This window comes from Zalophus californianus, chromosome 10 (assembly GCF_009762305.2).
Source record: "Zalophus californianus isolate mZalCal1 chromosome 10, mZalCal1.pri.v2, whole genome shotgun sequence".
In the NCBI taxonomy this organism is placed as follows: Eukaryota; Metazoa; Chordata; class Mammalia; order Carnivora; family Otariidae; genus Zalophus; species Zalophus californianus.
Window position 1 is genome coordinate 24134197 of NC_045604.1, and position 20972 is coordinate 24155168.

General features: G+C 34.9%; 1 protein-coding gene across 3 annotated transcripts in view; it reads right to left on the minus strand.

Annotated features, from left to right (window-relative positions):
• Nucleotides 1–20972, minus strand: part of KCNT2 (potassium sodium-activated channel subfamily T member 2) — a 362885-nt gene that overhangs the window by 46909 nt on the left and 295004 nt on the right. For all 3 annotated transcript variants that reach the window (XM_027613976.2, XM_027613975.2, XM_027613974.2), the window contains 4 exons: nt 20384–20495; nt 9708–9809; nt 5779–5862; nt 4792–4920 (listed from right to left, as the gene is read on the minus strand). In XM_027613976.2, the coding sequence (XP_027469777.1) occupies nt 4792–4920; nt 5779–5862; nt 9708–9809; nt 20384–20495 (427 nt within the window). The remainder of the gene's footprint in view (nt 1–4791; nt 4921–5778; nt 5863–9707; nt 9810–20383; nt 20496–20972) is intronic.

A 20972-nucleotide genomic window follows, 5' to 3' on the forward strand; every position in this document is an offset into this window, starting at 1 on the left:
GGTGGTGGTGATAATATATTCCTAAAGTTAACGACTTTGTTATTTTTATAACTGCTTAATTATAAATGTACGTAATTCACCCTGAGATCTCTGGCAATTGTTTAATCTTTCTTTAAGACATTGAGATATGTAAGATATTCTATAGATTTCATCTTCCTGAAGAAATCTCTCTGAAATCCTCTAACCCATTCCAGGTTCCCTTAGGTCTGATGGTCTTTTCACTGCCATCTTGGGGATTTCCTTGGCTTCATATTTGTTGCCTGGATTCCATAAAATGTCTGGTTTCCTCCATACCATGACTCCTTTCTCAGTGTATTCATTGGTGGGAGTGGTTTCTTTAGGAAGCAGGCATGGTAGAATGTTTTTGGAGACAATGTTGAAATATGATTTATCCTACTCTTACACAAGTTTGATAGGTTTGGCTGAATTTAGAATTCTCGTTTGGAAATATTCCCTCAAGATCTTGAGGGAATTGTTCCATTGTCTTTTGGCTTAGAGTGTTGCTGTTGAAAAATCCCAAATATATTTTGCATGTGACCTACCCCTTGCTCTCCTCCTGCACCTTCTCCTTCAATATTCTGAAATATTATGATGCTATGTCTTGATGTGAGTCTATTTTAATTCATTACCCTGGGCATTTGGTGACCGTTCCCATTTGGAAATTAACACACTACTATTCTGGGAATATTCTTAAATTATGACACTGATATCTTACTGCATTCCTTCTGTATGGAAGTGTTATCATTCAGATCTTAAACCTCCTGGACTAGTCCTCTAATCTTAACTTTACTGTTTCCATGTTTGAATTTTTGCTCCAGTTTCTTGGTGATTTCCTCAACTTTATGATATGAACTTTTTTTTACCTCTGCTATCATATTTTCAATTCCCAAGGTTTTCTTTTTCCTAAATGTTCCTTTAGTTTCCTGGGGCACCTGGGTGGCTCAGTTGGTGGAGCATCTGACTTGATTTTGGCTCAGGTCATGATCTCAGGGTGGTGAGATGGAGCTCTGCATGGGGCTCTGCATTGGGCACAGAGCCTGCTTGGGATTCTCTCTCCCCCTCTGCCCCTCCCATCTCTTCCCTATCTCTCCAAAAAAAAAAAAAAAGATAAAAATTCAGTTTCCTGTTCGTCTTTCATCTTTGCAATATCTTCTTTTTATTTTTATTTTTTTTAAAGATTTTATTTATTTACCTGACAGAGCACAAGCCAGTGGCATAGCAGGCAGAGGGAGAGGGAGAGGGAGAAGCAGGCTCCCTGTTAAGCAAGAAGCCTGACATGGGGCTCGATCCCAGGACCCTGGGATCATGATCTGAGCTGAAGGCAGTTACTTAACCAACTGAGCCACCCAGGTGTCCGAGTAATACCTTATTTTCTAATAATATTAATTCTAGCTTTTCAATATATAATTTTACTGATACATATTTGACATTTATAATTTTCAAATATAAAATCAGAGATATTTAGTAAATTTACCAAGTTGCATAATCATCACCATACATCAGTTTTAGAATATTTCCAATACCCCAATAAACCCCATTATGTTCATTAACTGGTTTCCCATTTCTTCCACCTCCCCCTGACTTAGGCAATCACTAATCTGCTTCCTGTCTGCATACATTTACTTTTTATGACATTTCATAAACATGAAATCATACAATTTGTATCTGCTTTCTTTCTTTCATTGAACTTAGTATTTTTGAGGTTCATCCAAGTAATAGCACATATAAGTAGTTTCTTTCTATGGATAAACAGTATTCCATTGTATGTATATACCACATTTTGCTTATCTGTTTACTAGTTGATAGACATTTAGGTTGTTTCCAAATTTTGGCTATTATAAACAATGATGCCAAGAACATTTGTATACAAATCTTTGGGTGGATAAATTTTTATTTCTCTTGGGTAAATACTTTATTTCATGTTTTGAAATTGTCTTCTTCCTCAATGATCTGACCTTCTTACATGTTTTTTTCCTTCCTATTTATTTTGTACCTTTGCGGTTCATTCTATTTCCCAACATAAAGAATTTTTAAATGTCTTCTCCTACTTAAAAGTAGGGGACTAATAAAATTTATTGAAAGCTCTGGGTGAGATTCTTTTTATTGAGGTTCATGGTGACCACCAGATTACTGATTGTCCCATGTCTACATTTTTAGGCATTTCACTTGGATTGGTCAGATTCCCTAGAGAAGATCACTAATCTGCTGCTGAAGGGTACAGTATACAGAATATACCTTTCACTTAGCTCTCTGAATTTAGTGTGGTATTATTGCCCTCAACTGTCCCTTCAATCCACAGAGTATCTGTGTCCTCTCGCCATAGAAACAAACCTTCAGTCTTTGCCTGCATGCTACAGCTGTGTGAACTGTGAGGGGGAATGGGAATCTGACAGCTATTTATGCAAGAATATGTTAGACTCTTCAATTCTAATTATTAAATGAAGTTTCTATCTCCTGGAATCAGGTGTCTTTCTTTAATTAAAGTAAGAGAAAATTGGCATGTGGGGCAAAGATAAATCATCTGAATTCTAACGCTTGACTTTTCTTGAACCATCTGATATTTGAGAAAGGTGGTGGAATGTACGAGCCAATCTTTCATCTCATGAGAGACTTTAAGGTCTTATTCTTTATTTTTATATGATCAGGAAAAAAAGTTTTCCTCTTCATACAAAATCCAATGTCTTTGAGTTATTATTTAATTGATGTCCTTTTTTAAAAAAAAAAAAAAAGATTAACTTAAAGGATATTCACTTTAATGGCACTTTTGTAGCTTGTAAAACTATGATTGAAGATAGATACTGTTCTTCATGTTATCTAAAACCTTTTAAATAAGAAAACCGATTATATACGTGTTCTTTCAATAACAAATCTTTCTCAGTGTTAACTTTTATCCTTTCATGTATCAGACTATAATTACTATATAATTCAACAGTTCTATTTTTGCCTTACTTACCAGGAAAGCAAAAGTAGAACTCTGGCTCAACTGTAGCACTAAGTTTATTTTAGATGTATGATAACATTAATTTCTCTGTCTCTATTAATACATTGTGTTGTAAAAAATCTTGATGGTTTTATTTTTATCTTTAATTATTTAGGTTGCCTCAATTTTTACACAATAGGCAGAATATAAAATTTAAGTAAAAATATATGTGCCAAAAGATGAATTGAATTCAATATAGGAAGACATAAGTTATCTTTATTTAACTTAGTTTCTTTCCTTTTATCTTCCCAAGGATGTGTGTTTTTTACAAGCTAGAGTTTTGGAGATTTATAAGCATTTTATTGAAGGATCTTTTTATGTGATGGGAAGAACTGACCAAAATGTAATGTTAAATGCTCCATGATGGCAACACAATTATTGCCATCAATTATCCTCTCCCTACTATAATGTAAACAGCACACAACAAAGTCCCTTAAAAATATAAATTGATGACATGAATATTAACTTGACCAAGGGCAGAATTTACTATGTTCAAATTCACAAAGCCTATATATAAGATAAGAGCATAATAATACTCTGGTGAATGGAAACTTTCTTTATACTTAACAAGCTCAAATAAGAAGTGGTTAATTGCTTAGGTGTGAAAGCACTTGTCTTCTCTTAACCTTTAATCAAATAATAAATTTTTAGACACAGTATTCTTAAAATTTTAGGCATATTTAGCCAAACTATCCTACAAAGTAGCAGAGATGGCAATAAAGTTCCTTTTAGCATGCCTGATCTACAGTGAAAGTGCTAGAAAGCATCCTCAGAAAAACTGAACAATTTCCTGCTGTCCTCAATATTACTTATTTAAATGTCAAACCATAAAATTTAGCAAGTAAACAAAAGTCCAGTCCTTTGCTCATATGCTTTCTATAAAGCTCTTTTTTGCTATATATGGATTCAGTGATTTTAATATAAAAGAGTTTAATGGTTGCATGGACTACTAAAGCACAAATAACAGATCTGAGCCTCTTAGTTAACTTTGCATAAGACAAAAATAGATATGGCTAACCAAATTTTTGAGTAACTTCAAGATATTTGAGAAGAAAAATATTTCAAGAATACAAACCATAATTTATAGTAAACAATTTTATAAATATTGGTAGGATAGTGTATTTATCCAAAATTTTTATTTCATAAAAGAATCTAATTTAAAAGGTGATGTTTTTACCAAGGATAAAAAAACTATTTAGAACCACATACTGTGGCCAGATCAGTGTGGATGTTTTTAGTTGTATGAAGCCATTGGAAATTTTGTTCCATATTAACAGATTCTAGTTTGCTTTTAAAAATACTTAGCTTTCCTCTGGGAAGGTCTGGTACTACTCCTGGGGTTTTACCTTGGCTTCAGTGTAGTCTTTAATCTAGAGTTTGAGAAGTGTGAATTTCAATGCTTACTAACTTTGTTTAACTGCCTTCCAAATATGTATATGTGAAATGAGGAGTATATTAAAAAGCTATATGGCTTGCCCTGAAAACTGCTCTTACATGTCAGAAGGTTACTTAAAATTAATTTGCTTCCTGACAATCTAGACATGCAAAATCTTAGACCTACAGAAGGCATTCAGAGCCCAAAGTTCACAAACTCTAGAAGAGTCCCTTAGCCAACAACATTTTAGGGAATTCTGATATAGTTTACTTCAACAAATACTTAAATTTTTTGCCCCCTGAGAACTGACACTGTGTGTTCAGAGAGCATTCTTTTTCACTTTCTGACTTTTTTTAGAAATCCATTTCCAGGATTAGGAATGGCTATATTCAATCAGATTAATCATTAAAACTGGAGTATTTTGGTATTTCCAAACCTCAGATGTAGCAAGTTTCTGAGATTCAGTCCTGTAGATTCCAATGGGAACGTCTCCGGTAGAGGAGCACAGCTTCTGGTAAAGTCTGGCATAAGTTCGGATCCACAGGTCATCCTCAGTGATTTTCATCTATAAGATATATGAGTTATTAAAAAAAAAAAAAACCTCAGAGGTTATTTTTCATTTTTTAAAGGCTAACTGTATGAATGTTTTGAAATCTCAAAGTGACATTTCGTAAGTGCTCATGCGTGTACTGAACTTATTTACGGCACTCTACCTTAGCTTATCCCAGGGGTTCCACAAACTTCAGAAGACCAACTACTGAATTTGTGGCAGCACAACACTGTGCTAGTTCAATATCGGTAGACAGTAGTAGTCACTCGTAATTGGGAGATGTTGGAAAACAGCTGTAGACTTTTTTGAATGTTGCAATGACTACAAGCTTCCACTGGAATTTAGCAGACAGGGTCTGCTGATGCTACAAATTTTCAGATGCAAAAGACGCTCCAGCACAAAAAGAAATTGTCCATCTAAAGTCCTAATAATGCTCATATTGAGAAAGGGGTGTAACAAAATGAGCCTAGGGCTCCCAGACAGAAGCATAAGTACTAGTCCCCCTTTGCTTATCATAAATGTGAAATGTTGGCAAGTCGCTTCATTGGATACACTTGGATAAAGTATATTCATTTATAAAAAAACAAAGGGGGTGGGATTAACTTAATGGTCACTGGTTTCCTCAACAGTAGGGCATCCTATGTCAGAAAACATCAGTATCAAATGCCAGCTAGAAAAAAAACACTTGTTCTGAATTTTGTATAGAATGGCTGTTTTCATGATTAATTTAAAATAATGTTTTCTCCGAAAATTTTTTAAAAACTAAAAAACCGTGAAGATATTCTTTGAGCACATATTAGCCAAAGTACATTATAGATGGATTCCAGAAACATCTATTAGAGCAATCTTCTATTCCAGCAAATATTAACTTACAGAACAAAGAAACCCTGATCCCGGAGTAGTGTCCAATCCCAACAGAAGTCTGGTGATAGAAATCATATAATCCTTTACAAATGACTGCAATATAAACAACATATGTATTTATTATGTGATTGAAATGTACAGAATAGCTCAGTGAGAACATCTTACCATTTCTAAAAGGTTACTTCCCATACACATCATTAAACCCCCACAAAAAAAGGAAGTAAAAATCTATCTTCTCAGTGTCTTAAATACACAGGTACAAGTAAACTGTCCACGAAGAAGTATGGGGAATAATTATTCACTAGGATATCCTGACATGCTTAAGTTTTATGTACTATTAGATATGATAAAACAGATTTATTTATTTATTTGAGACAGAATGAGAGAGAGAGCACATGAGAGGGGGGAGGGTCAGAGGGAGAAGCAGACTCCCTGCCGAGCAGGGAGCCCGATGTGGGACTCGATCCCGGGACTCCAGGATCATGACCTGAGCCGAAGGCAGTCGCTTAACCAACTGAGCCACTCAGATGCCCCATGATAAAACAGATTTTAATTAGTTTTTTTAATAACAAAAAACTATGAGCTAAAATAGAGAATATAAAAAAAAAACTTGAAAACTGAAATGTGCAAGGAGATATTCCAAAAGGTTTTTTAGGATTAAGCTCTTTGCTAGTAGAATAAATTTCTAATATTTCAGTAAATCTAAATATTAATGAATTAATAATTTAGTATTAAATATCATTATCAGACTATTTGATGTGCTAGCATATCAGATATATTTTGTTATATTGCTAGAACACTACTCAACAGAGTATTAAGTTAACAATGCTTTCAATTTCTTGAATTTATTCTTAGTTCTGAGTGAAAAGAAAAACTTTCAACAGATACAAGCACACTTCACCATAACACGTAATAATTATTTCATAGATTGTACGAAATGACTGTCTTGAATTTAATCTTCAAGTGTTAAACAAATGAAAAATTTAAATACTCATCTAGTTATTTTGCATCACCATGATTTTTTTAATACCTTTTAAAAAAATGTACTAGGCTCCTTTGTTCATTACTATTTTACGAACCGCCAGCATCGGAAAACTAAACACCGCCTTCTAAACAAGAACAAAGGAACGATATCCGTTCCCTTTCCTCAGGCCAAAGAAAGGGCAGTTTGGTTTTGAGGTGGGTTAGTGTCCTAACATGAACTTACCAGAGGCCACCAAGAGGAGTGGTGACGGGCACTTTTCAACTTCACCTGTAACCCAATGTGTGCTAAAGAAGAGGAATTTTTAAGTACATTCTCAGACACTTAAAACTATTTTCCAAAATGAAACACTGAAACTTCTCATGGGGAAAAAAAAGTCAACTGAAGATTTAGCAAATGACTATTATAAATTATTTTCGAGTTGGATGTGGTTATACAGCTGATTTGTTTGCTGCATTTGTCACCGATGCATCCCTTGTCTAGAGGTCATTTATCTTGTAACTTCATTAGGGCAAAGACAAGGTGTTAGGAGTGAGCCAAAAAGACAAGGACAGCCCCACCCGTGCACTCAATCTCATGAGATCATGGAATTTGATCACAGAAGAATCTTTCTCAGTTTCACTTAGCATCTATTTAATTGTATTTTATTTTATTTTCAAAATTTTATTTCTTTATTGGCGAGAGAGAGAGAGACAGCAGGGGGAGGGGCAGAGGAAGAGGGAGAAATGGGCTCCCAGCTGAGCAGGGAGCCCCCTGTGGGGCTTGATCCCAGGACCCTGAGATCATGACCTGAGCCCAAGGCAGACACCCAGGCACCCCCTATTTAATTGTATTTTAGATAATATTTTTTTTCTTCCCCTCTACCACTCCTCAGATAATACTTATTTTTTAATCATTGGTTTTCCAGCTCCATGAAGATGAAAATTAAGAAAATTATTAAAAATATGAAAGTGATCTGTGCTTCAAGTGGGAAGGAGAAAAGGGACTATTGACAAGATATTAATAAAGAAAAACAACGTTCTGGTAAGTTAAAAAAAAAAGTACCATAAGAAACTAAACATTTTACAAATGTGGAATTATTTACCACAAGGATAGGGTTGTGAGGAATCAAATGAAATGTGCATGGCCTGAAGATGAGGGTTCAAACTAACTACCGGATAGTTTGTCTTTCTGAGCCCTTGTGTCTCCTCTGTATATTGTGATTGATGATACTGCCTACATCATCAGTTTCTTTGAGGAAGCAAATGATATGATGTCTAGGATCATTAATAGTAAATCGTACAATTGTAGACATTAATAATAGTTCTTAAACATATAAACATTTATCCTCAAGAAGATGGGTTCAAATCACTAACCAGAAAATTAGATGGCATTCAGTATGTTTTAGTAATATATGCATACTTATTATATAAATTTAGGAATTATATATCTGATTTCTAATATTTATTTTTAATCAATAAATGAGTACTCTTTATCTATTTGAAAAAATGAAACAACATATCTTGTCTGACATCAGGCAAAGCTAAATAGGCAGTTACTACTTTGAAAATTATTGTTCTGCTTCACCCTTTCTGCAGTAGCTTCAGAAAAACTTAACTCCTGTTTGTGTACTTACAACAAAATAACATAAGGTAAAAATGAAGAGAAAGAAAGAACTATTGCGTTCCACTTCTGTAGAACAATTCCTCTTCTATTTAGTCCATCTTTTAGACTTTCTCATGAGATTTTATTTAAACATAAGATACCAGGGCTAAAAAATCTGAAAACCACTGGTGCATAATGACATCAAGCAGTTGACTGCTATTGACATAAAATCTTCAGTTTCAGCATTGTTCGTCAAACAATTCCTCCCCTCCAATCCCCTCTCTAAGAGATCAGAAGTATGTGTGTGGTAATGGTGTGTGGGGTGGAAGCCCCCCTCTTGGAGTGCCCAAATAATGTGTCTGGAAAGTTTAGGGTGAACAGGAGTGTTTATTCTCCTTTGCTGCGTTTGTTCCTGCACTCATCTGGCATAAGCAGATGGTTTGTGACATTGCTAGAGGCATATTCATGGACATAATTAGCCCAAAGGCCAGTAGAAAAGCTTTAGCCATCTTCAGATTAGTTTATTCAGCCAAGCATTGCAGAAGAGGGTACACAAAATACACAATCAAAAAGAAAATAGCACAACAAAATGTTCGGATGCTTAATCTGAGATTAAAATTACCAAATAATTTAAAACTCCATGAATATCTGTTTTCTCTTAATAGAAATACTTATAAATTGTCTGATTACTTGAATCAGAGAATATGATATATTAGTGCTATTCAGTATCTGGTAGTGTTAAAAAAAGATTAAAATATATTGGTGCAAAATCATATCCCTATAAATTTCTTAGCTATGATCAAATGACAATTTTATTTATTTATTTATTTTAAGTTTGGCATTCAGGAACAAACTAAATGGTTCTTAGTTGTTGCAAAATCTTTTTATATTTTTTCTAAAGTAGGTGGTAATTAGTGGATATTTAAAATATCCTTGGTTTATCAGTTTATTGACATCATTTTGATGTCTTATTTTTTTTAAAATGTGCATTATGAAGAAGGTTGTCTTTTTTTTTAATATAGTCATTTTGTTCTTACCTTCTTTTTTTACTCTGGTAACACGCTTACAGTAATAAGCAAAATATATTAAAATGTCACAAAAAACACTGTAGGACACTGATGCTAAAGAATGCCTAGAAATTATTTCATAGATTACTCTGAAAAATAATCTTTGATTATTCTGAAAAATTTCCTTACACAATGTTTCATAGGCACATTTGTCATTAAATACACAAAATGAAACACTGAATTACTTCCAGGGCCCATTATAAGTTAACAGCTCCATGAGAAACACTAGATGTATTATTCATTTAATAAAATTTAAATTAAATTAGAATAAACATTTTAGAGAGAAAAAAAGAAACACCGCATACCTGATAGAGAAGAGTGTCCAACATACTGATGCTAAACACCCTCCCAGCAGCAAAAGGCAGTCGAAACATAAAGGCCAAATTAGAACCTTTCTCTCGTTCTTTCTGTTCAGAAATGTGAAATAGAAAAATTTGTGAGGGCTCTATATTTTATGCTTTTCTGCTTAACTTTTCCTGACATATGTGAAGAAGATATTTTCATTATATAGTTGTTAGGTATGAATGTGCATTACTTCACACATTATAGTAAGTATACATAGCTGTATTTTTAATATGTCCCTTTAATGTTTATAAGGAAGGCTAAACTTCTCATACCCTAAATATGTATTCACTCTTTTTAATAAAGTTTTTATTTAAATTCCAGGTAGTAAACATATAGTGCAATATTAGTTTCAGGTATAGAATTTAGTGATTCAACACCTCCATACAACACCTGGTGCTCATCACAAGTGCACTCTTTAATCCCTATCACCCACTTAACCATCCCCCACCCACCTCCCCTCTGGTAACCATCAGTTTGTTCTCCATCATTAAGAGTATTTACTCTTCATAAATATTTCTGCAAAGGACTTGAGGTAATATAATAAAAGGAACAAACACAATAAAAGCATTTAATAAGATGTAAAAAAACAAAAAAAGCCTAAAGCCACATAACATATCATAACACCTGGAAGTTTTGCTTTTGAATATTCTGGATATTCTGAATATATGTAAGGACACAAAAATAGGCAGGTAGAAGCCACCACATCCAGTGGCTTCCAACTTTCTCTCATCTGAGTTTTCGTTTCTCTAAATGCCTTTTAAGTTGTGTCAGCCACACCAAACTGCAACTGCGACTAAACTCTGTAAATGCCAAAAAAGAAAAAAAAAAAAGAAGAAAGAAAGAAAAGAAAAAGAAAAGAAAACAGCGTGTGTGCATAATATTGCAGTGTGTGGGAGTTGCTTCTGAAAAATTCCGTTGCTATTATCTTCCATTAATGAATAAAGACATGAGAGTAAATGTTTGTGTAAGATTGTAAGGAGTTTCTTAAGAATCCAAGTTAATCTTGTACTTAGCAAACAGTAATCTCAAAAATGCTGGTTTTATTTGTTGCCAGCTTTACTTGGAAAGATAGATACAGCTAAGCAAATAAAAAAAGCAGTCCTTGTTCTTTGAGGCAATGCAAGGAACCTCCTGTTTCCAATGTAGCAAATTTGGAGGCTCCTCAAGAGAAGGAAAGCCTCCCATACCCAGATTTTAAAACTGTGTGCCATAGAGTATTACTCAAGGAACGAAAGAGGGCTACTCTTGTTGCTTGTTGTGAAGGCAAGAGGGTGACTGGACCTCGAGACATCCCCTGGACAAACAGATGAGGTTGGGACACAGCCTCAGCCCTTCCAAGTAGCAAGAGGAGTTATTCCACCACATCTATCACATCGATGTGGTTGAGAAGACTGTCTAGACTATAAGAATACCCTCACTTGAGATTGTAGGGAGAGAAGAAAGGGTAAAATAAGCAAGTGGTGCCCGCATTTTTGTCTGTTTCCATTATATCATAGTATAGTCTTTAATTTAGGAGCCTAGGTGTCAAGAATGCTTCGTTTGAACAGTACACATAGGTCGTTTGTAGATGACTTCTCCGTTCCTCCTTGCATGGACTGTTGTGGAGTCAGATTGGTTGTCTGGTGAAATACTAAAATTTTTTCCCCGGATTCAGGTTTCCTGTCAGTATGGATAACATTCTCATCTTGGAGAATTCACTGTCCTTATTATCAGTTCTGTAAGTCCTCCCCACTCTCTAAATGTCTAGTATGCTTCACACCCTCAGAAAACCCTTTCACAGCCAAGGATGCTGCTCTTCTGCTTGTGTGAATAATTCTGCATTTGTGATTTACTCTCCTTTTTTATTATTAACTTTCCTTACAGTAGAGAAAAAACACCAAAGATCTTACAAACACTATTTTCAAGACCTACTAGTTTTAAAGTTACATTAAAAAGTAAGAGCTCAAGTGACTCATTTCATCCTGATGAGAATACATTCCACAATTTCTTTCTTTACTTCTAGATGATGAAGAAGTTGGATTAATTTCTTAAACTGCACTTTATAAGTGCCATTATTATATGTGGAAAAAAAAAGAATTGCAGATGACTAATACTTAGTCTTACTGTCCATTCCAATGTGATATTGTGACAAGATCATTTATCTACCTCTCTGTATTGCAAAAGCAACATACAAGCTAGAAGTTTTATACTTTGGCAATAGATAATCCAGATTGTAACTATAGATGAATTTCATTTGGCCCGCATATATTTACTGAGGTCTAATAAGTTCCAACATTTAACATAAAAGCCTAAATTTCTGATTCCTTTTAAATTTGGAAAATCTGATATCATAGGTCATGTCAACAACTGGCCAGCATTGAAAGCATCTGCTTCTTATGAGATTCATCCTTTCTTACATATGATTCACTTTATTTATCTGTATCACCTAATTGCATGGTCGCTCCTGATTTCCACTTTGGACGATGAGATACATAGTTGGAAATGAGTCAAGGGATCTGTTAGCACACGTCTTGTTTAGACAGTAACTTATATCAGAAATAACACAGTAAACTAAAAACACATTTACAATGTGTGTTAAATTAAGAAAAAAATAGAAGAAAGTTTCGGCTACAGAATATTCCCATGGATTCAGAAAAAAATGAAGCTGTGTAATCAAGAAACACTTATCCATGAACTGTTATACATCAAGCACTGAACTAGGTTGGTAGGATGCCGAGGTAATTAACAGAAGATTCCAGTTTTGCAGGTAATCAGTTTTACTTAGAAGACAGACTTAAAATCAAGCATCTACAAAACCATGTGATATGAGCCTGCAGAAGTCCAAGTATTAAGGAAGCCTAAGGAGGATGCAGATAGTGTCATACATGAAATGACATCATAGTTGAACCTTAAGAGACAAGTTTGCCAAATAGGAAGCAATAATGCATTCCATATGCATGATCTTATTATTTTTGCTTTTTTATAGAATAAGAGATTTAAAATATTTACATTTTTATTAACTTCAGTTCGGAGAAAAGCAACCACTGTTCTTTTTTGTGCTTTTATAAAACTATGAAATAAACTATGTGTATTTACTTTTCAAAAATAAAGGTAAGTTCTGTACTATTTAATGATGTTCAAAAGTTGTAACTCATAAAACGCAACTATAATTTTAAAAATTACTAAAACAGGCTAAATCAACAATAGTCCCCATGATGAAGGAAGGCCTGAAAAACAAAACAGCTTGTGAAATTCTGGTACCTCACTGAAAAGAGATGAAGAATTAGAACCAACTAAACTGTCTGCAGAGCAGTTGGCAGTCCCCATTGGGGGAAATTTTGGAACAGACAAGGTTAGAAAATAACCTTGACATAATAAAGGAGAAAATCCAATCCGTTTGACTAGGTTATCAGTGGAGACGTGATGTTTTAAGGGGTACTTGAAAAAAGAGTTTGCTTTACCTTCATTAAGAATAAAAGCATCATTCAAGAGACTAGTTTTAAGTAAGGAAGCCTATGAGTTTAATGGTAATATCTAAATATACCCAAGTCCTTGGAAGATAAACAAAGGGTGCATACATTTCTTGTGGAAGTTTTATGACATGAAGGGCTGTCGATGAAAACTGGGCCATAATTTTGAAAAATTAACAGGAGTTCAAATGAATGACTCATTGCTGTCTAGACTATTTTTTGGTTTTCAGACTACTTCCAAAGGATTGTTGCGTATGTTTTGCTCCTAAAATACTGATTAAGGGGGCGCCTGGGTGGCTCTGTCAGTTAGGTGTCCAACTCTTGATTTTGGCTCAGGTAATGATCTCAGGGTCGGGGGATCGAGCCCCACACTGGTTCATAGACAGTCATCTTCTCCCTGGGTCCTCACATGGTGGAGGAGCTCTTTGGGGTCTCTTTTATAAAAGCACTAATCCCACTCATGAGGGCTCCACCCTCATGACCTACTCCCTCCCAAAGGCCCACACCATCACATCAGGGCCTAGGTTTCAGTATATGAATTTTAGGGAGGGACACAAGCACTCAGCCTATGGCAACTTTGGACATATTTATGAAATCATAATACTATGCACATTCTTAAGAGATAAATTTACATATTAAAATAATTATCCACATAAATAACATTTTATCACTCCTCTAGAGTGGATCAGGTAATGCTTTTCCATATTTAAAGGAAATAGAAACTAATATCAATATTCTCTTCAAATTCTTTCCGGACAGCCTTGGGAAAAGTTAAATATTTTCTTAAAAATGGGATAAAAAAATTTCCTAATGAATCAAATCCAGTGTAGGCAGATAGCACCAAACTCCCATTCAGCCATTCTAATGCTTCGATTATGAATAAAAGGTAGTCCAACCTGTTTGGACAGGAAAAAAAAAAAGTAAGGTCAAGTGTTTTTGTTTGTTCCTATATATCTATGCCTCCCATCAAATTATAAATTCCATGTATTTATTCTGTTGGTAACCTCTAGCACTGAGCAAGGTATTTGGCTCATTACAGGTGCTCAGTAAATATTTATTGGTTTGAATTTAAACTGAGAATATATAAAATTTGCCACTTGTTTACACAGTGAATATATTAAAAAATAAATCTGATAGTCTCACTTATTTCTCCCAGATGCAATCTCCAACTTTTAACATTTTGCTCTATCATTGACTACAAAGTGATATGATTTACAGACATGACTGTCTGCATTCTGACACCGATTCTTTGACACCAACTGGATGTCCTACAATTCAATTCAATTATGACACTACCCAGAGTTGGCGCAGACCCCACAGGTTAAGGGGCTCACTCCCACAAGACGACTCCCATTTCAGACACCAGCCACAAGTCCCAGATGTCTCCAAGACAACTGTACTTCTGTCCAGCCTGCTATAAATTTGGGGCTTCCCACAACTCCCTCAGTTTTGATAATTTGCTAGAATGTTCACAGAACTCGTGAAAATGCTATACTTAATGATTATCATTTTATTATAAAGAATGAAAAAAATGGCAGATAAAAGGTACATAGGGCAAGTCTGAAAGGATCCTGAGCACAGTAGCTTCTGTCTCCATGAAGTCAGGACGCACTACTTTCCTGGTACATCATTATGTTCACCTACCAAGGAGCTCTCCAAGTCTTTTTTTTCAGAGTTTTTATCAGTTTCATTCTGTAGACATGATTAATTAAATCATTGGCCACATGATTAAACTCAACGTCCAGCCCCTCTGCTGTCCCTGGAGGTTTGAAAGGTGATGAAGACGTTAAAGTTTCAATATTCTAATCACGTGGTTACTTTTTCTGGCTCTCATCCTGAAGCTACCCAGAGGATCCTCTATGAGTTGCTTCGTTAGCATAAAATCAGGTATGGTTGAAAGATATGAATAACAAAAGATACTCCTATTACTCATAAATTCCAAGGGTTTTTGAAGCTCTGTGTCAGGAACCAGGGACAAAGACCAAATATATATATATATATATATATATATATATACCTCACTATTCATCTCACTTTTCATTACTTTGCTTCTTACATCAGTGTGTAATTACCATATGATAGCTCAAGTGTAATTATGATCATTATTGGGGAATGGTGATAGTTCAAAAGCAATTTTTTAAAGCAAATTGTGCCGTAAGCATGAATAAAAGGCATTTTTAAAAATGCATCAAAACAAGAGATGCAGTAAGTCTTTATAGGGAAATGAGATGAAAAATTCTCTTTTTCCTATTGATGTCCTCCTCTTCTCTGTTTTTTATTTCCTGTCACATTTTCTATGTCCACTTAGCAGATACACTGTGTTTCTGATGCCTGCTACACTTATTTTGTTAGGGGAAGTGTCAATGACCCACCATAACCAATGACCAAACATGGGAAGTACTTTTGGGAAAACAATGGTAGTAATGGCAATATCCAAGACAAAAAAGGATAATATAAAACAAAACAACTCAAGAACAAAAGTGGACAACAACAAAGGGAAAATACAAGCTAAAGTTCAGATGTTCGGAAAATGTTTTGACAAATTTCATACATCTGTGGTATATTGCACGTGACAGAAAATGTGGACTGTCTACCAAAATCCATTGCCCTATTCTTCATAGGCATATGACTTGACTACATTTCCTAGTCCCCCTTGAAGTTAGTTGTGGCCAAATGATTTGAGTTCTAGCCAGTGGCATATTAGTGGAAGTCTATGTGTCACTCCCAGACCTGATCCATAAAAACCTCCATCTGTTGGTGTGTATATACTGTTATTTGCTGCCTTTAGTTGTACATTTCAAGAAAGACAGTAGCTCAAGCAAGAATTAATTTCGAGTAGAGACTAAAAATAAACTGGGAGCTCAGAGATTAGGAGCCTCTACTATTTAAAAATTGTGCACTTCTAAATGCCAACAGGAGAGAAAACTGAAACAAGGCATTGAACGACAAAGTCCAACCCAGCACTATTGTCTCGATAACCTCAAGGTAGCTTCCAAAGAGATAGACAGATGCATGGGTTGAGAAGGCAAACAAATAAGGAACTTAAAAATTATATTCAAGAAGGAACTTTGGGGATCATCTGGTCATAAAAATTTATGGAAGTAAGTATAATAGAAGTTTATCAAGTTTTGAAAGAAATTAGCAGACTCCTCTAAGAAATCTTTAGACTTTAAAAGTTTGGGGGAAAAATGCTTTCATAAGCTTAAAAATTTTTAGATTTTTTTCAAACTTGCATAAGCAATAAGCAGGATAAAAATTCACACAGGCTGCAAGAAGTATGTACTCCCAAAGTGATGTGGATTAAAAACAGCTCAGGAAGAAGCTTGAGGTGAGACAAAGGTCACATAAAACAACAGACAAGGGAATTCCTCGAGACAGCAAATCTAAAAAAATAATCAAGGAATAATCAAGGAATTTCCTTTTCACAAGAACAGACAGGGGTCCTCAACAATCATTCATTCATTGCTCACATCATTGTCACAGACCAGTAATCGTTCTGTGCTCTCAGTTCTCTCCTTTTCCTAATGAAATTTATTATTGTGGATATTCTTCAGTGAGTGGTCTCTTCCAGAGAGTTCTTACAGATTATCACTTCCATTACCAGTGGCAACCAGTGTTCTATTAGAATTCAAGGTCTACCAGGAAACCACCCAAATGTAATCATCATACAAGTAAAGCAGCCAGGGTCAATGCAATCTAATCTCTCACACTCGTTCTAACAAATTCTAGCACTTCTTAAGTTTAAATGAAAACAACTTAGTGCCAAAAAAGTGTGTCAGGCAGCCGAGCTGTTGTTTGTTTCTAATTCAAAACCTTGATCTTTATCTGTGAAGGAGAAAATGCATCTAATTATAGATAGAATAAAAGGATATTCATAAATATGCTTGAAAGATTAAAAATCTACCTCTTCCTCAGCCAATAATAACTTTGGAATATCATTCAATACTAGAAATAAAGATCAATTTCTCAAGCCTAAAAATATCTCCTTGTATCCAGACTACAAATATAGAAAGATAATTACTAAGTTAGCTGTATTTGTATCAGATAAAAAGCACTGATTGGAAATGAACAGTTACTATATCATTGATGGCACATATGTTAGTTTATTAGGGCTGCCATAACAAAGTACCACAGACTGGGTAGTTTAAACAGCAGAAATTTATTGTGTCAGAGTTCTGGAGGCTGGAAATCTGAAATCAAGGTGTCAGCAGCATTGGTTGCTTCTGAGGGCTGTAAGCAAAGGATTTGTTCCAGGCTGCTTTCCTTGGCTCGTGGATGGCTGTCTTCTCCGTTTCTCTTCACATTGTTGTCCCTTTATATCTGTGTCTGTTTCTGTATCCAAATTTACCGTCTTTATAAGAACACCAGTTGTATTGGATTAGGGCCCACATCAATGGCCTTCTTTAATCTAATTACCTCTATAAAAACCCTATCTTCAAATAAGATCACATTCAGAGGTACTAGAGGCTAGGACTCCAACACATCTTTTTTGGGGGGAGGAATACAATTTAAGCCATAACAGCACTAAAGTCTAAAAAGTTTCTATGTGACAGCATCCCTATTTCAATGGATAAAATGGTAATAACTGAATTGAAAAGAATTTTCCATGGCTTTATAACCTCCAAACCAACTGGTTTCAATTCCAAGTACCCAAGCCCCTCTACTCCTTAATAATTAGAGAATATACTGAATTCCTCTACTCTTTTAAGGAAATATCTAGTATTTGTAAGGGTAAATACAAATCTAAAAAATAAATGAATTTCCCTGATGCCAAAAGAGAAGAAAACTCCCTTCTTCCCCTTCTTTTTCCTGGAGCATTTCCTTTAGAAAACGCAGGATTGTAAATCCTTTTTATGTCGCTTTCAGAGGGATGCAAACCTTTTGAAAACCTGAATAATCTCTAGCCAGTTTTGTATCTCAGTGAAGTCTTTCTTGGAAGCCTTTGGGCCATCTTTCTGAAATGCGAGCATAAAGCATCTTGTCTCTCTGTCTTTTTGGGAGGTTAGTCTAGGTATCTGGCTGGAAGTTGTAACTTCTTGCTTGTTGCAAAGATATAAGAAGTTTTATTTTTCCTTTATATTAAGACAATTAACATGTATGCAAGTGATTGTATTTGCCTAGCTATATAAAAGAGTGAGATGCCTTTCTATTTTTGCAATCTCTTAAGTCGATTTCTTAAGATGTATATCACAGTCTGGTTTAATGCTTATTCAAGTAAAATTTTCTTACATTTGTGAAGAGGATTTCTAGGTTGGTAGAAGACTTTATTTTTAATTAATTCCCCAACAAATATCAAAATCTCATATTGTTCTTCTTTTTCCCTAGTGCAATAGACACACAATAATATAGACACAGACACTCAACACTATTGAAAACATCTTCCACAATTATGACCTTGAAACATCCACTCACTTGGCATAAAATTGAATACACAGAATGGAATATTTATTAGTGACATCCACAGTAATTTATAATTATGTTTGTAGTACCATTTATTTGAATACTGATTATATGCCAAAACCGGGCTAAATGTTTTGGATAGATCATGTGGTGTAATCTTTGCCATGACCTTATTATTTAGCTATCACCACTATTTTCTAGAAAAGAATCCCAAAGCTATCAATGTGTAAATAATTTAGCCAGGTTCCATTCCTACACTGATTCCAGCTGGATTCCTGGTAACTGGGTTTGCTTGTGGATGCTGAGCCAATCTAGCCATGCTTGCCACCCTTTCTGTGTTGTTAAAGCAGTGTGGCATAATGGGAGTTTTCTGTCCTGAACGTAATGTCCTTAAGATTCTCTTACTGCACTGACTTGATAGCTATATAATCTTGGAAAAGTTATTTTACCTGTTTTACACTCAGTTTCCTCTTCTGAAGGCAGTGCCTAACAGCAACTTAACTATGACTGCAAAGGAACAGTGGGAAGGCTCTACTAATAACATACGTGACCAGCTCTGACTGAAGATGGAAATCAACAAACCAAAGTGCAGTAATGGCTTTATTCAGCAATATGTCTCCTAGGAATTAGGACAATGTTGAGCATAACAGGTAGTCAAAATCACATGAAAAAAATGAACTAACCAAACAACAATAACAAATGTAAGGCATTGTTATCTGTACCTCTTATATTGTCATAAACAATAAAAATGGCATAGATTTAACACATTTTCACATGAATAAGATTGAATCTTATTGCTTTCTCTTACATCAAATTCTTCTAGTATACTAGTATCAAGTAAATGCTGGATGCAAAATCCATTTATAGCCACACTCAGGCTAGACATTCAGAATGGAAACCACACCTTTCTGTCCATATAACATGACTTGGCAATCCTACTTTGTCCATTCACATTACCTTATTCCCTTCCCAAACCTAATCAAACCCCCATTCCAAAGACCCTCATTAAATAAGATTTCCTATACTCAAGAAACTTTGACCTTGCTTCCCCAGTTCTGAAGCATTGCCAAAGCTCTCCTGAGATGATGGTCTCCCTTAAATAAGTAAGCAATTAACTCAGCTTTGTCTCAGATTGTGTTGGTGACATTTGGGAAGCTAACTTTCAACAAAGCCTACAACTTTTCTAGGACCTTAAGGATTATTTTAAACTGCAAAGCCCTCTATAAACACAGATTTCTTTTTTTTTTTAAGATTTTTTATTTATTTATTTGAGAGAGAGAGAATGAGAGATAGAGAGCATGAGAGGGAAGAGGGTCAGAGGGAGAAGCAGACTCCCTGCTGAGCAGGAAGCCCGATGCGGGACTCGATCCCGGGACTCCAGGATCATGACCTGAGCCGAAGGCAGTCGCTTAACCAACTGAGCCACCCAGGCGCCCCTAAACACAGATTTCTTGATATAGCACTCATGATATTAACAATATAACTGACATTATAAGTGAGTATATGCATTCTTGTTGCATTTAACTCTTTCATAGATCATGCTTTCAATTTATAATAAATGACAAGAGAACAAGATATTTTCATTATGTTCACTTGTGATACAAATGGTTCAAATCCATCAATTCACATTAAGAAATTGTAAACTAAGATTTTAGATCCAAAATAAGAATTCAAAACAGCATTTTTATTTTTACTACCTCATAGCCTTTCTTTCTACATATAGGAATTTCAGAGTTACTCTTTCAGGAGAAATAGTTAAATGCAACTTCCTTAATATGAAGTCTTACCTTTTCCAGTTTTGAAAGAGCAAGAGAGTAACAGTCTTTGGCTCTGAATTGCATGAATCTCATGTTGGCTGGGTGAGTAAGTTCTGTGATAATACTGAGACTGGAAAACAACCTACGTTAAAAAACACACACACACACAAAAAAAAATTGCATTACACTAACGGCAGCAGGCATTGCCACATAAACTGTCCATACAATGCAAGAAAAATGGAACACTATTTTCCAAAGAATATTTTAACCAACATTTTGGCACTATAAGAAAAATAAATTTAGTAATTTGGCTTTTATTAGACGCTTCTCTCTACAATTATGAAATGGCATAGAAGAGAAACTCATGAAGCTGATATAAGAAGTTACAAGGTGACTTTGTGGATAATGTTAAAATAGAAATTTGTAAGATGAATATGCTGATTGACAAAGATTTCATGTGATGAGCTTATTGCCCATAATATGAGTTCTTTGATCCTCTAAGATTCCCTATTCTCAGAGTATGCAATTTTAAATGTCAAATCTTGCTACCATGAACTTCTGAGAAGAGAAAATAGTTCAGCTGAAATAACATTTCATTATAATGAATTGAGGCCAAGGC